At 41.0% G+C, this 17,259-nt stretch overlaps 1 protein-coding gene across 4 annotated transcripts in view; it reads right to left on the bottom strand.

Moving 5' to 3' along the window:
* Positions 1-465: 465 nt before the first annotated feature.
* Positions 466-17,259, bottom strand: part of LOC110521905 (serine/threonine-protein phosphatase 4 catalytic subunit B) — a 30,129-nt gene continuing 13,335 nt past the window's right edge. Inside the window, exons 1-9 of one of the 4 annotated variants that reach the window (XM_036968817.1) lie at positions 13,545-13,696; positions 12,790-12,998; positions 12,642-12,693; positions 5,119-5,169; positions 4,813-4,914; positions 4,292-4,465; positions 2,370-2,496; positions 2,035-2,224; positions 466-1,845 (exon numbers count right to left, since the gene is read on the bottom strand). In XM_036968817.1, the coding sequence (XP_036824712.1) occupies positions 1,716-1,845; positions 2,035-2,224; positions 2,370-2,496; positions 4,292-4,465; positions 4,813-4,914; positions 5,119-5,169; positions 12,642-12,693; positions 12,790-12,899 (936 nt within the window). In that variant the 5' untranslated portion in view covers positions 12,900-12,998; positions 13,545-13,696 and the 3' untranslated portion in view covers positions 466-1,715. Of the gene's footprint in view, positions 1,846-2,034; positions 2,225-2,369; positions 2,497-4,291; positions 4,466-4,812; positions 4,915-5,118; positions 5,170-12,641; positions 12,694-12,789; positions 13,088-13,544; positions 13,697-17,259 lie in introns of those variants that run through there. The other 3 variants (XM_036968818.1, XM_036968819.1, XM_036968820.1) reach the window with 3 other exon arrangements.

Raw genomic sequence — 17,259 nt, 5'->3', positions numbered from 1 at the left:
GGTTGTAGGTTTGGATTTTTAATTTGGTTTGAAGGTTATGTAGTGGAGGGTAGAATCCTGTATATGTCCTTGCAGAAAAATCTAAATCTTTTTTTTGAAAAAACATGCTGAAAAATGCAGGAGCCCATCTGCTCATGATCTCACTCTCTCTCCAAAAGTATTGATTGCTCTGTGAATGTCCACATTATATATATATATATATATATATATATATAAAACAGTCACGCTGGACAAGTGTGCCTGCTAAATTACTAAGATGTTATCTAAAATCACCACACTTAATCATTTCATGCCTCTTGTAATATTGCAATTAGGACTTTGGTTGGGAACAACACTCAACAGTATATCATGTCTGGATATATAATTGAAGGTTAGTTCAAAAACATTGTATTTTTTTCCACTCCATGCTTCAACTGGCTAAATAAACAGAACTTGAAATGTCCAAACTATAGCCACTCCAGCAGATAAAGGAGATTGATACAAAAAGATTTTATTTTCACAATATCAAAAGTCAACAGTGAACCCTACAGAGATTTGTGGATCAATAGGCATCAACAAGGTACAGAAAGAAACAAAATGTGTGTAGTGATCCCATTTAACCAGTTACTTTATTTTTGTTTGAGTGTAGGTGCTGTTTAGGCTGAGTAGCAATCGAGAACAATGTTTTTGAAAACTGAGTTATAGAAAACAAGCAAACAGGACACTGAAATAGCAAACTGAAGAAAAATAAGTTTTGCAGTTCATCCTTTACACAACAGTTATACAAAAATCAAAGAAAAATGTGTAAGAAATTATGCATATGGAAAATTCAACCCAGAAATGGGTTAATTTCCTATATCTTCAGATTAAAATATTCTTTCATCTCCTTTCAAGTATCCTTCCATCTGTAGGACAATGTTCACATTTTCAAATGTAAAAATACTACAAGATTAGGGGGAAGGGCAAATACCAAACAACTCAATGGCGGCGAGAGGGGATAAGAGAAGTTAATAGGAGAGGAGGAAGAAAAAGAACTATGGCCATTGTAAAGAGTTGAAATGGGCACAGATTCATTCAGACCCAAAGCAGTCACAACTAGATACTTCATGATCTTCCAACCAAGGCCTGGACAGTATCAGCAGTATGGTAATAGCGCCACCTCATCCTCTGATAGGGTAGGTGGATAGAGGGCTAGGTGGAGTTTCTGCCATATTGCTCACACTGACACAGCTCTTTCATCTCTACAGTGGGGAATCAAGAAGTGTCTAGGGCAGGGGTAGGCAACCCTGGTCTTGGTGTGCAGAAGGCACTTCCTGTTTTTGATTAAACCAACCTGGAAGAATATTTTTTTTGAATTTAGGCAATCACTGAACTGATAAATAAGCTTAGTAGCTCAATGTGGTGCCTTGAGACAATTGTACAGTACCTGCAGCACTCCAGGAACAGGGTTGTATACCCCTGGTCTAGGGGTCAGTTTGAAACAGAACCAAAGAGGTTCAAGACACAAGAAACCATCCTAACATAAAGGGCGCGTTCCTCTGCCCAGGCATTGCTGACGCATGCCAGATCTTACAACCCCTGGATAGACATTTTAAGTATCAGCTAACCACATCAAGTTATAGCAATATAGCAGTCGACGACAGTCAATGATGTGGCACGCAACCATTGGTTGATGCATGCAACGTCTGAGCAGGGGAACACAGCCAAAGGCTCCATATTCCCTCCAGGGTGAGAGGTCACAGGAAGTAGTCTGCCACTGGCTTTTTGGAGGGAATGCCCCTGGTTTCCTGCGGGGCAGCTTCAAATATGATGAACTCCCTCTGCAGGTGCTCATCCAGCTCCAAGATGGCTGCCACATTACCACATCTGTGTTACAGGGGAGGGAGAGAGGGAGCAGAAGAGTTAGATGGTTGCTATGGCGACCTAAACATTGCTATAAGCTAACAATGCATACACAGCAGAGTTTGGCCATAAACTCAGCAGTCCAAATGCAGAATATATAGAAAAAAAATAAACGACAAGCAAGCAAGAAAAAGATGGAGACAGGACACAGACCTGTAGCAGTAGTTGGGTGCGGACCACACAGTTAGCACTGTCTCATTGAAGTGCCACTTGTAGCCCTCCATGACCAGCTGGTGGGCCCTGCAGATCATGTGGATGTCATTGGCCGCATTGAACTGGGCCACCACGTCACTGCCAAACAGGTAGCCCGCCCCCCTCGGGCTCACCCCCCACCCTGTGGTGTCTGTGAGAGAGAAAGTTAAATTGTCTCATTCCTTTTTGTTGGGGCATAAATGCTAAAATGTGTGAGACAGACTTGGTGTAATCTTCACCATCCTGCTTATAGCTACACGTTTTTGGGGTGGAAGGGTTATTTACCAGTATCTTACCTTCTGGGTCAGACCACAGCAGGTCACACATGGGGCCATCGTGAGGCACTTCCTGCTTCCTGTCGATAGTTCTGATCTGGTCCAGAGTTTGAATAGAGGGAGAAAGGCCACCATGCACACAGAATATCTACACAATGAGAGAAAGAGAGAGAGAAAAAATCTACATTGGACAAAAATATTAACACGTTTCATGAGCTAAAATATAAGAGCCCTGATATTTTTCATACGCACAAAAAGCTTATTTCTCTCAAATGTAGTACACACATTGTTTACATCCTTTTAGTGAGCATTTCTCCTTTGCCAAGATAATGCATCCACCTGACAGGTGTGGCATATCAAGAAGCTGATTAAACATCATGACCATTACACAGATGCACCTTGTGCTGGGGACAATAAAAGGCCACTATAATGTGCAGTTTTGTTACACACCACAATCCCACAGAAGTCTCAAGTTATGTGAGCGTGCAATTGACATGCTGACTGCAGGAACATCCACCAGAGCTGTTGCCAGAGGAATGAATGTTAATTTCTCTACCATAAGCCGCCTCCAACATCTAGAGAATTTGGCAGTAGGTCCAACCGGCCTCACAACCGCAGACCACGTGTAAGGCGTTGTGTGGTGCGCAGTTTGCTGATGTCAACGTTTTGAGTGCCCCATGGTGGCGGTAAGGTTATGGTATGGGCAGGCATAAGCTATGGATAACAAACACAATAGCATTTTTTATCGATGGCAATTTGAACGCACAGATATGCCGTGATGAGACCCTGAGGCCCATTGTCGTGCCATTCATCCGCAGCCATCACCTCATGTTTCAGCATGATAATCCACAGCTCCATGTCGCAAGGATCTGTACACAATTCCTGGAAGCTGAAAATATCCTAGTTCTTCCATGACCTGCATACACAGACATGTCACCCATTAAGCATGTTTGGGATGCTCTTGTAACAGTACAAATTTAAACCGTCCCCTCGCCCATACCCGGGCGCGAACCAGGGACCTTCTGCACACATCAACAGTCACCCTCGAAGCATACCCATCGCTCCACAAAAGCCGCGGCCCTTGCAGAGCAAGGGGAACTACTACTTCAAGGTCTCAGAGCAAGTGACGTCACTGATTGAAACGCTATTTAGCGCCCACGCTAACTAAGCTAGCCGTTTCACATCCGTTACACTCTGGATTGACGTGTACAACAGCGTGTTCTAGTTCCTGCCAATATCCAGCAACTCTGCAAAGCCATTTAAGAGTGGGACAACATTTCACAGGCCACAATCAACAGCCTGATCAACTCTATGCGAATTAGATGTTTCTCGTTGAATGAGGCAAATGGCGGTTACAGCAGACACTGACTGGTTCTGATCCACAGCCCCAAATATTTTTAAAGGTATCAGTGACCAACAGATCTGTATTCCCAGTCATGTGAAATCCATAGATTAAGGCCTAATGAATTTATTTCAATTGACTGATTTTCTTATATGAACTGGAACTCAGTAAAACCTTTCAAATCGTTGCATGTTGTGTTTATATTTTTGTTCAGTATAGTTAAGGCCTTACACAATCCAACTCAAGAAACAGGTTTCTTTAAAAACATTCTTCTCAATAAAGCAACAAAACATGTTTGAACCGATGGGTGCGATTGCGATCCAGAGTTACTTGCATTAATTACCAGAGGAACACCTGAGAAAGATATAAAGAGGGGAGATTGTCACGAGTCATGCTGTTTCAGTGAGACCTAGCTATTTCGCGAGACTAGCCATCTAACCATAACAATCTAGCCTGGTCCCAGATCTATTTGTGCTGTATTATCAACTCCTATGTTCATTGTCACGTCCCTCCTTGGTATGACCATAGGAGTTGGTAAGACGGCACAAATAACAATCAGAGAGAAGCAGAGAAATGTGACTGAAGGGGCCGGGGAGCGCACCTTGCCGTCGATGATGGCAGAGAGGGACAGGTAATCAAAGATCTCGGTGCAGTATCTCCACACGGTGACCGAGCCGTACTTGCGGAGGCACTCGTCATAGAAGCCGTAGACCTGTGTGATCTGCCGTGACTCGTGGTTCCCTCGGATCAGAGTGATCCTGTCTGGATACCGCACCTGTGGGGGGGGGGGAAGGGGTAAGTTACTTGTTAGAATGGGTCCTTCAATGGGATCCTACTGGCCAAAAAGCAAATGAGGGGTAGTAGGTCTGACTTTGTCCCATAGAGAGGTTAGTAGTGGGGCTAGACACAAAGCGCACACTTCGCACAGTACAATGAGAAAGTATAAAAAATGTCCAATCATTGCATTTCATGAATTTACATAAGTTTAAATTTAACTAACTCCAACCCTGCATAGCATTAGAAACACTACAACAGAGGGAGTGAAAGAGGGTCTGAAGAATGAAAACATCTAGAGAATCTACAGAATAATTGAATAGCTCCGATTTGGCTTCTCTCGAGTACCTTGAGTGCTAGGAGCAGCAGGAACGTCTCCACGCTGTAGAAGCCTCGGTCCACAAAGTCACCCATGAAGAGATAGTTTGTCTCCGGAACATCGCCCCCTACCTTGCACACACGCAATTGAAGTGTTAAATAATGACACGTCAAATATGGCACAGCAGAATATGATATGCATGTAAAATGACATGGAGTTTATGGCATAATGAAGCAAAATGGTGCATATGTTGAGTTTGGAACTGTGCGGACAAAGAGGCACTGAGAAATCATACAGATGAAATGCAGGAAATACAGACAGGAGACTGAACTTACTCTAAACAACTCCTTTAGGTCATAAAACTGTCCATGAATATCCCCACACACCTGTGATAGAAAATAAGAATTGTAGGGAATTAAAGGGCAACAATTCAGGAAGTAAGCTGAGCAAACATGTATTCAACCCACTAATACTAAACATGTGCTTCTAAAATAGAAAATCAATATTTTTTGTATTTTGACCTTGAACAACGTTTATTAGGAGGTATGGGTAGCGGCATCTTGAATTGCCATTGTAACAACTGACGCCAATGTGTCTTTGGTAGGAGTGAGCAAATTGTGAGTTTTGGCATTGAGACAAAGTGAATGCGGCCACTGGGAGGTGCCGTGCCTCTACTGGACCTAAAAGGTTTCTCAACTTTGACAGCTCTGTCATTGAGATCAGGACAACAATATTAAGGTATGAAACTGTACACAATTCGCTTTAATGTTGATAATTATATGTACATTTTAGAGTATTTTTTCCAATTGATGAGTCAGTGAAATTAAATGTTGACAAGCCGAGTAGACAATCAGCCAAAATGAGGCAACGTATCTAACTAGCCTGCCTACTTGATTTAGCTCGTCTCGTCTTTTTTATGTAAATGGTTTCATTGATAACTACAAGCTAAAATACTCCTATCGACAATTTGAAGAGCATGTCATTTTAGGTATGAGCGAGACCTAGCTAACACAAACTGGAAAATGATTAAGTTAGATATGAAGAAGTGTTGCATGGTATACCAGTACCACAGTAATGTCACGCTACCAAAACATCATGATACTTATGATACCAACAATAGTACCGTTTCATATGATACTATGACATTTTTCAGCCCTACTGATCTGAAGTACCCGCTGGCACCTGTTATAATTTTAAAAATAAATTCTGTAAAAAAAATGTAAGCAACAGCAACTAGTCTCTTGTTAGCACCGGTCCAATAATGTCCCCTTCACTTTCATGCGCATTTCACATTTCCGCCAGCCGCATCCCATTCCTGCTATCAATCACCAGCTTCTCTCCATCCGCATCTATTCCTCAGTTTTTTAAATATAATTTAGCCGTGATGGCGAGGGGGGATGCAGACACTGATCAGACTTCTGTTACATTTGTACATTTGATACATTGGAGCAGCGTGCAGAACGAGCAAAATTGATAGGTCTACATTCTATATAATTTCATCCCTGGTATATCCAAGAGCACAGGCCAGTCTGATAGGCTTTGCAAGTTCGCTGTCACACAGCAGTGCCAGAAGAAAAACAGCTCTGCGACAGTCATGCTTGCAGATTTACAGCAAAGAAAATGACTTGCCTCCAGCTCAAAGGGTTAAAAAAACATGACTCACATTACTGGAGCAACCTTATATTCTTCCTGCACAATTTCGCACGCATTTGATATAATTTCACAAAACATGTCGCTGGCTGGGCTGTTTTAAACTAATCCCGGGCCATTGTTCAGTCAAGTTACCTAGGTAGCTAACAACCTGGTAACTTGACAGGTCTAGGCATATTTGATTGGCATAGGAAGAAAGGAAAAGGGTCTACTACTCATGAGATCATGCTCATGATCATACTCATGCTTCAAAAGGTAGGATTCATATAGGCTTAATGTAAGACTAAACTAACAAAAATCTCTCTTTCTGGTGCTCCTTACATTCTGTTTGGTGCCTAACGTTTTTAAAGTTGGGAGCAGTGAGTGTGTGTTTATGGGGGAGACAGAGTGTGTGAGGGAGACAGTATGTGTGAGTCTTAACTGAAGAGTAAAAGTTTAATTAAGTGTTTTCCCCTTCCTGCCACAATGACATGCAGACCATTATGCATGAATATTCCATCATCCCATTCCTCCAGCCAAATCACAGGCAGGCCTTCGCAAATATGAGCAAATTAGTCATTCTATGCAGTATTCGATTATACAGTGAACAGTGTGAAGTTATATTAAATATGTTGTATTGCGTAGAAGTGTGAATATCAGTGACAGATTTTTTTGTATAGCGCATAGCGTTTAGAAAACGGGAAAAGGTGGGAGGAATGGGGTGAACAGGATGCTAATTCACTGACACCCCCCCGGCAGGGATGTGTTTTTTTGCTTGACGTATCATTTCAAAGGGCTGTTTCTCAGCTTCCAAAATATGTATCATGTTTTCATAAATGGTTTGACACCAGCAAAGTATGGCTCATTAATATATGCAGGGGTCATGATTAGGAGTGTGGCGGTCGCGAAATTTCGTCAGCCGGTGATTGCCAAGCAAATAACCGTCGGTCTCAAGGTAATTGACTGTTAATTAACAAACACAATTAGCATCTCCTGGTTCCCACACATAGCCTACAAGTCATTTTAAAAAGTCTAATAAATCCATGCAATATAGCCTACACCTTCACAATAAATCCATGATTTATTTTATACAGGTCTAAAGAAGCATGATATGAAGAAAATTGTCAATTTCAGAAGAATAGCATATTCTAAGTTGTCCTTATGTTAGGTCCTGATGTGGCTATGTCAAATGGATGTGGGCAACAATAGTTAATTTGCTTATAATTACGTGGCATTAATTTATATTATTTTATAGTATGAAGAATACAATTGAACAAAGCTGAATAAAATACAGTGCCTTGCGAAAGTATTCGGCACCCTTGAACTTTGCGACCTTTTGCCACATTTCAGGCTTCAAACAAAGATATAAAACTGTATTTTTTTGTGAAGAATCAACAACAAGTGGGACACAATCATGAAGTGGGACGACATTTATTGGATATTTCAAACTTTTTTTAAAAATCAAAAAATGAAAAATTGGGCGTGCAAAATTATTCAGCCCCTTTACTTTCAGTGCAGCAAACTCTCTCCAGAAGTTCAGTGAGGATCTCTGAATGACCCAATGTTGACCTAAATGACTAATGATGACAAATACAATCCACCTGTGTGTAATCAAGTCTCCGTATAAATGCACCTGCACTGTGATAGTCTCAGAGGTCCGTTAAAAGCGCAGAGAGCATCATGAAGAACAAGGAACACACCAGGCAGGTCCGAGATACTGTTGTGAAGAAGTTTAAAGCCGGATTTGGATACAAAAATATTTCCCAAGCTTTAAAACATCCCAAGGAGCACTGTGCAAGCGATAATATTGAAATGGAAGGAGTATCAGACCACTGCAAATCTACCAAGACCTGGCCGTCCCTCTAAACTTTCAGCTCATACAAGGAGAAGACTGATCAGAGATGCAGCCAAGAGGCCCATGATCACTCTGGATGAACTGCAGAGATCTACAGCTGAGGTGGGAGACTCTGTCCATAGGACAACAATCAGTCGTATATTGCACAAATCTGGCCTTTATGGAAGAGTGGCAAGAAGAAAGCCATTTCTTAAAGATATCCATAAAAAGTGTTGTTTAAAGTTTGCCACAAGCCACCTGGGAGACACACCAAACATGTGGAAGAAGGTGCTCTGGTCAGATGAAACCAAAATTGAACTTTTTGGCAACAATGCAAAACATTATGTTTGGTGTAAAAGCAACACACCATCCCCACTGTCAAACATGGTGGTGGCAGCATCATGGTTTGGGCCTGCTTTTCTTCAGCAGGGACAGGGAAGATGGTTAAAATTGATGGGAAGATGGATGGAGCCAAATACAGGACCATTCTGGAAGAAAACCTGATGGAGTCTGCAAAAGACCTGAGACTGAGACGGAGATTTGTCTTCCAACAAGACAATGATCCAAAACATAAAGCAAAATCTACAATGGAATGGTTCAAAAATAAACATATCCAGGTGTTAGAATGGCCAAGTCAAAGTCCAGACCTGAATCCAATCGAGAATCTGTGGAAAGAACTGATCTGTTCACAAATGCTCTCCATCCAACCTCACTGAGCTCGAGCTGTTTTGCAAGGAGGAATGGGAAAAAATGTCAGTCTCTCGATGTGCAAAACTGATAGAGACATACCCCAAGCGACTTACAGCTGTAATCGCAGCAAAAGGTGGCGCTACAAAGTATTAACTTAAGGGGCTGAATAATTTTGCACGCCCAATTTTTCAGTTTTTGATTTGTTAAAAAAGTTTGAAATATCCAATAAATGTCGTTCCACTTCATGATTGTGTCCCGCTTGTTGTTGATTCTTCACAAAAAAACTGTTTTATATCTTTATGTTTGAAGCCTGAAATGTGGCAAAAGGTCGCAAAGTTCAAGGGGGCCGAATACTTTCGCAAGGCACTGTAAATATTTTCTCCAAACGATTTGAGGGAGTGTGCACATGCGGCTATTCTGTGTTGAGCGGCTAACAAAGAAATAGTTACTCCTATATCCTTAATTTAGAGTTATTAATGTAACTTTAGTTGTTCTACAAACTTTGGGCTATATGTTTTGATGTTTAATACATTGTAAGGCTGCATGATGAGACACTAATGATGATTTGGAAAAAAAGTCGCTTGAAAAGGCATGAGGTCTACTTTGTTTTTTGAGCAGGCTGTACACACTCCAATAGTCTCTCACTCACAATTTGACAAGCACTAGAAAATAAATCCATGGGTTTTGCGGCCCGGAGTGCTGCATTTTGCCATTCTCCCTGAGGGTGCAGCGCAATCCGTCTCTCATTCACATGGCTCTCCTTCACGTGATCGGGTCTTTCTCACCTGCTACAAGTAAAGACGGACAAATCGGTGACGCAACTATGTGCGTCCTTATCCCATTTCGACATGCATATTGAAGATATTGGATGAACTGCGCACATTTACTCTGTCAGCCAACAAGATGAGTAGGCCTAACAAACAGCAAAGGCCTGTCAATCTACTATCCCCCATAGTACAAAAGTCAACCTATCAACCTAAATTAATACAACCAACTAGCATAAAAAACGTATGTAATGTGACGCAACAGATCATAACGTTTAGCTTACACTATTTCTTCACATTATAAGCTAAGAAATTAGCACATAAGCGCAATTGTTCCATTAGCAGAAAACACCATTATGAAAAGTGACCGCAAAGGCAATTATGCATGTAATGGTGAAATCTTGAAACTCACTCGCAGCTTATATATGCCAGTTAGGCTCTACACCCCTTGTAAAGCAGTTGCAAAAAAAAGTATTTGTTTCTTATGCTGGGCATCATTCACAAGTGATGGGCTAATATTATCACCCATCAAACTATTCTTGATTTAATATTGTCTTTACATATACTAAATAATATGTGTGACAATTTCTTTGATTTAAAATGGACCATTATCATGCACCTGTCTCGAAACAGGGGCACTGGGGAAAAATACATGTCATCTATGCACTTAAATGGAGGACGTTTTTCCCGGTGGTTTATTTCATGCCAGGTAGGCTGTACTCCTGTTGTAAATATAAGCAATGTGCTTAACCCTCCTGTTATGTTGCAGGTCAATTTGACCCATTTCCACTTTTGAGTTGTCTAAAATGCTAGTTAACCTCCCGTTTTCTCCATGGAATTAAAGGACTTTTCCTCATTTATGGTCATGAACCTAACTTCAAAATTTGGACACACTGATGTGTTGTGGAATGTCTGTGTAGATTTTGTATACAAACATGATGTTGTGGGTCCTTTTGACACAGAGGCTTTCATGTGTATAGATATTGGCACAGGTCGAAAATAAACAAGTGTCTTTGTATTTTGTTTTGACTGGTTCTGGTTGCACTTTTATAACTATGTTTGGGTGAAAAGGAGTTTCCCAATGTTATCCTTCTCAGTGTGAGAGCAGCAGATCTCTGACACAGACACTCAAAACTTATCTCCAAAAAATTTTCAGTCAATGAAGCCTTATCACAAATTCTGGACTGTGACAGTGAAATACAATAAGAGGTTTCAGAGACAGAGGACATTTCAGAGATAGAGGACAATGCTGTTGATGATCCAGATTGTGAATTTTTCTTTGGTGAAGAGGAGGAGTCTGCTATACCATCCCCTCCATCAGATGAGAGAGAGAGCACGCAACAACCATCATCCAGAGAAGAGAGGACATGGGAGGTCTAAAAAATGGTAATATAGAATGGTCACTGTCCCCACAACGAAGTCAAGGTAGGACTGTCAGCTTCCAATGTAATCAAAATTGTTCCAGGGCCCCCCTCACAAAGACAGTAAAACCAGCAGTGTAGAATGCAATAAATACATCTGCAGGAAGCACACGTACATTGTGTTCAACATTTAGAGAGAAAGACTGAAGGGATCATTTTGACCAATAGGGTCAAATCACACCTAATTGTTACTGGAAAATACAACAAAAAATGTACACTTGGGGAAACAGAAAATGCTTGCTGTGAGAAAGAAAATATGTCAAACAAATAGTTCTTAAATATAAAGTTTTTAAATCAACTGTTCTTGTATTTCTTCTTTCTGAAAGGTCTGACAAGACCAAATAAAGTTTGGGCTGTTTTAACTTGATTCTTTGACTGTCTTGAGCGTGTTTAAACTGTCCGGGTCTGACCCATACCACAATGAACGCAATTTATTTTCAACAAAGCACAAGGGTTAAAATTAGGAAAATTGAATAATAAATATAGTTGGCCTAGCCTATAGAAAGCTGATGGATCCTCTTTTTATTAGTGGTCATCAACATGATTTCTCCTGCAATTGCATAGCCTATATAAATGTTGCGCAACATGAGCTCATTGGCTCTCATTAAGTGTTAGATTAGATTCTCAAATACATTTGCATTGTCAGAGCGATTAGAGGGACAAGAGTGCTGAGTACCAGGCAGTTAGCAAGTTTAGTGGGCTACTAAATGACCCGCAGCATCAGAGCTTGAAGCCTAATTACCGTGACTAAGCGGTCATGTGGAATTTGACTGCCGGTGTGCCGGTAATGCGTTCCCCGCAAAGCCCTAGCCATGATCTCAGTAAATTCTGGAGTTTCAAAAGTCTCCTACTGATGATGCAACAATGCCAATATGGCGATTTACAATTAAGGCTGATTTACAGTCGGTCTATCTACATGTCTGTAGACAATCGTCTTAGGGACATCATGAACATTCTATTGTCATCCGACATCGAACTTTGTACTTATTGTACTTACAGAAAAGTAAACCCGCAACAATTATTTACAAGGTAATGGCGAGCTTACATAAAATAGCTTACTGCCACAGTGTGACGAAATAAAAGTAGGTCATTCTATCTGAGAATTTTAGAACTGCATCCTCTTGTCACAGGAGGATTTGGTCTGGTTGCTGTGACAGTACAGTAACCACGATAACGGACGTTGTGACAGTCGCAGAGAAGTAAACTTTTTAATGTCTGCACGACAAGGAAACTGACAGTCGCAGTGACGGACTAACAGACATTCCACCGAAGTATAAATTAAATGTTTTGACCAGCGACACTTGTCGCATAATTGCCTACAAACATGTTGTTAGACCAAGTATAAAATGGCCTTTACAGTTAGCTGGTGTTCTAAAGCCTAGCGTTTCCATTCCCCAAATGTATTCAATCATCCAACATTACACATGTAACAAGAGGGATCAGGTTGTGAAATGCAAATAATGGCAGTCTAGGCAGATCTACGAAGTAATCAAGATGTCTTCTATTCTGAAAATACTCACTGTAACTGGAGAGTCCACCCTCTGTACGTTACTCTCCTCTACCAGAATCTCCCTGTAACACAAACACAAGCAGACGACAGGCTTAGTGATGAAGATTGATTTTATCAGAAATGTTAAAGTAATATGGCCTGTGTGTGTGTTTAATTACCTGGCCTTGGCACACAGTGCTTTGACTTCATTTTCCTTGATGAGTTCACAGCGCCTAAGTTGTTCGATCTGTCTGTCCAGATCACTGATGTCCCCCATTGTCACACACATATGGAGCGAGAGGCTCACACACAATCCTCACTCTGGGGTCTGGAGTTGTCTCCTACAGAGCCTCGCAAACACAGGGTGTGTATACTTCACACAGTCACCCTGGTCCGAGAACACACAAACACTCTCTAGCTGTTCAGGCAGTTCTAGTCACAAAAAGAGAGCGGCAGATTGGTGCAATAGAGAGGGATCTATGAAAGATTAATATATGACATGTTTTAGAGCATGGCTACATTAACACATTGTTATATGTCCGTTCTGTTCAGTCTGAGGGCTTCAAAGAGTGGAAAGCCCAATAAACTAACTAGCTTATAGCTCGCTAACGTTACGAGCGAAGTTAGCGAGTTAGTTAGCATGAAGTGAGTTCAACATTAACATAACGTTAGTTAATTGGTAACGTTAGCTCAGTCGGTTAGTTGGCTGGTCTTTTCTTGGAGGTTGGTAATTATGGGTATATTTGCGTTAATATTTAATACCCAGATAGTTATTTTCTAGTTAGCATAAGCTAACTAGTTAGCTAACAATCTCGGCCCGTTCATCAAGTAGTACGAAATGCTAACGTTGCTTGTCTAGCTAATTTAGCATGCTAGCTATCTGTTACCTATGTTTTTTAGGCGAAAATGGCGTAATCCAAGCTAACACAAATACCTTTGAATATTGGAGAAGAAGAACTCGAAATACAGACATACAGCTGTTTTATTCCACGGTTATTTTCTTTTTTCACCGGTTCACATAACCACCGCCGGAAGAACTCTGTCTGCAACTTCCGCTGTCGGGGACGCGCAAATTGTAGTCATGAATCGGGAGGGGAATTTTCAGTTTTTAAGTAAATATCGTAGTTTGACATGGCTAATGCTGTCTTCTTATGCTCAAACGTTATAACAAATCAATGGGGGCCTGACTGTCTACATATCTTTTCTACAACAGCGCTATTGCGCAAAATAATATGCAGCATCATCTGGATATGTATATAACAAAAGTTCAACATTCAACTTCTGCTTTCATTTCTGTCAAGCCATCTACACATACCATTTCTGTCAAGCCGTCTACGCATACCATTTCTGTTAAGCCGTCTACGCATACAATATGACGCATAAGTTCGATAAAGTCAAGGTATGCACCACACCAAACACACTGCAACTGCCTCTGCAACGCAATGCTGAAAGGCAAACGAAGCGTTTCGTTGGAAACGTATGTAATTGTGTACCAAAATGCAATGATGCTGTCGAAGCGTTTACATTGAAAGCGTTTTTCCCACCCTGAAAATGTCAAATAATAACAATATTAATTTACTATGCACAAAAATGTTATCCCCATTGATGTACACAAACCCTAAATTGCTAATGCTATGTATTGGCCAATGAGAGGCTTTGAATTCATTTGCACTCCCCAGAAGGAGCAGTCCTCTATAAGATTAATGTAATTCTACAGTATTTCAATTTAATGTTTCAAGGACAATATTATATGTATTTAAGTATTTGTTGTTGTTGTAGCGGGGACACTAAAATTAGCACTTTAAAAAAATAAATATTTTTTCTCCCCAATTTCGTAGTATCCAATTGTTAGTAGTTACTGTCTTGTCTCATCGCTACAACTCCCGTACGGGCTCGGGATAGACGAAGGTCGAGAGTCATGTGTCCTCCGAAACACAACCCAACCAAGCCGCACTGCTTCTTAACACAGCGCGCATCCAACCCGGAAGCCAGCCGCACCAATGTGTCGAGGAAACACCGTGCACCTAGGAACCTGGTCAGCGTTCACTGCGCCCGGCCCGCTACAGGAGTCGCTAGTGCGCGATGAGACAAGGATACCCCTACCGGCCCAACCCTCCCTAATCCGGACAACGCTAGGCCAATTGTGCGTCACCCCATGGATCTCCTGGTCGCGGCCGGCTGTGACAGAGCCTGGGCTCGAACCCAGAGTCTTAGACCACTGCGCCACCCGTGAGGCAAAAAAAATAAAAATAATAATATATATATATATATATATATATATATATATATATATATATACTTTAAGGAAAATGTTTGCAATTATTTTTTTCATTTTTATGTTTAGCTCACATAATATACTGAATAAAAATATAAACGCAACATGCAACAATTTAATGGAATTGTTGCATGTTGCGTTTAAGGAAATCAGTCAATAAATAAATTAGGCCCTAATCTATGGACTTCACGACTGAGAATAGACATCTGTTAGTCACAGATACAGTTGAAGTCGGAAGTTTACATACACTTAGGTTGGAGTCATTAAAACTTGTTTTTCAACCACTCCACACATTTCTTGTTAACAAACAATAGTTTTGGAAAATCGGTTAGGAGATCTACTTTGTGGATGACACAAGTAATTTTTCCAACAATTGTTTACAGGCAGATTATTTCACTTATAATTCACTCTATCACAATTCCAGTGGGTCAGAAGTTTACATACACTAAGTTGACTGTGCCTTTAAACATCTTGGAAAATTCCAGAAAATTATGTCATGGCTTTAGAAGCTTCTGATAGGATAATTGACATAATTTGAGTCAATTGGATGTATTTCAAGGCCAACCTTCAAAGTCAGTGTCTCTTTGCTTGACATCATGGGAAAATCAAAATAAATCAGCCAAGACCTCAGAAAAAAGATTGTAGACCGCCACAAGTCTGGTTTATCCTTGGGAGCAATTTCCAAATGCCTGAAGGTACCACGTTCATCTGTACAAACAATAGTACTGTCAAGATCTGACCATGGTTCTTTTGTGTTTTCTTTGTTTTAGTGTTGGTCAGGACATAAGCTGAGTGGGCATTCTATGTTGTGTGTCTAGTTTTCCCGTTTCTATGTTTGGCCTAATATGTTTCTCAATCAGAGGCAGGTGTTAGTCACTGTCTCTGATTGGGAACCATATTTAGGTAGCCTGTTTTGTGGGTGGTTGTCTTCTGTCTTCGTGTGTCTGCACCAGACAGAACTGTTTATTTTTTTTATTTTTTATTTATTTATTATACATTTGTAGTTTTGTATTTTATAGTGTTCACGTTTATCGTCTTTATTAAACATGATGAACACTAACCACGCTGCGCTTTGGTCCTCTCCTTCGTCCACAGAAGAAAGCCATTACAAGTATGCGTGTATAAACACCATGGGACCACGCAGCCGTCATACCGCTCAGGAAGGAGATGCGTTCTGTCTCCTAGAGATGAACGTACTTTGGTGCGAAAAGTGCAAATTAATCCCAGAACAACAGCAAAGGACCTTGTGAAGATGCTGGAGGAAACAGGTACAAAAGTATCTATATCCACAGTAAAACGAGTCCTATATTGACACAATCTGAAAGGCCGCTCAGCAAGGAAGAAGCCACTGCTCCAAAACCACCATCAAAAAGCCAGACTACAGTTTGCAACTGCACATGGGGACACAGATTGTACTTTTTGGAGAAATGTCCCCTGGTCTGATGAAACAAAAATAGAACTGCTTGGCCATAATGATCATCGTTCTGTTTGGAGGGAAAAGGGGGAGGCTTGCAAGCCAAAGAACACCATCCCAACCGTGAAGAATGGGGGTGGCAGCATCATGTGTGGGGGTGCTTTGCTGCATGAGGGATTGGTGCACTTCACAAAATAGATGGCTTCATGATGGAGGACAATTATGTCGATATATTGAAGCAACATCTCAAGACATCAGTCAGGAAGTTAAAGCTTGGTCACAAATGGGTCTTCCAAATGGACAATGACCCCAAGCATACTTCCAAAGAGGTGGAAAAATGGCTTAAGGACAACAAAGTCAAGGTATTGGAGTGGCCATCACAAAGCCCTGACCTCAATCCTATAGAACATTTGTGGGCAGAACTGAAAAAGCATGTGCGAGCAAGGAGGCCTTACAAACCTGACTCAGTTACACCAGCTGTGTCAGGAGGAATGGGCCAAAATTCACCCAACCTTATTATGGGAAGCTTGTGGAAGGCTACCTGAAATGTTTGACCCAAGTTAAACAATTTAAAGGCAATGCTACCAAATACTAATTCAGAATGTAAACTTCAGACCCACTGGGAAAGTGATGAAAGAAATCATTCTCTCTACTATTATTCTGACATTTCACATTCTTAAAATAAAGTGGTGATCCTAACTGACCTAAGACAGGGGATTTTTACTAGGATTAAATGTCAGGAATTGTGAAAAAATGAGTTGAAATGTATTTGGCTAAGGTGTATGTAAGCTTCCGACTTCAACTGTACCTTAAAGTTGCCCTCCAGTGGCCCCCACCACTCCTCAAGCCACATCTGGAACACCAAGACAGACAGACAGGCTGGCAGACACACACAAACACACACACACAGTCCGAGAGCATAGCAAAATAGACAAATGTAAAACAAATGTTGTCATTCAT

Source organism: Oncorhynchus mykiss, chromosome 30, assembly GCF_013265735.2.
Source record: "Oncorhynchus mykiss isolate Arlee chromosome 30, USDA_OmykA_1.1, whole genome shotgun sequence".
Lineage (NCBI taxonomy): Eukaryota > Metazoa > Chordata > Actinopteri > Salmoniformes > Salmonidae > Oncorhynchus > Oncorhynchus mykiss.
Note: the sequence above shows the minus strand (reverse complement) of the source record. Positions and strands in the feature narration are given on the sequence as shown.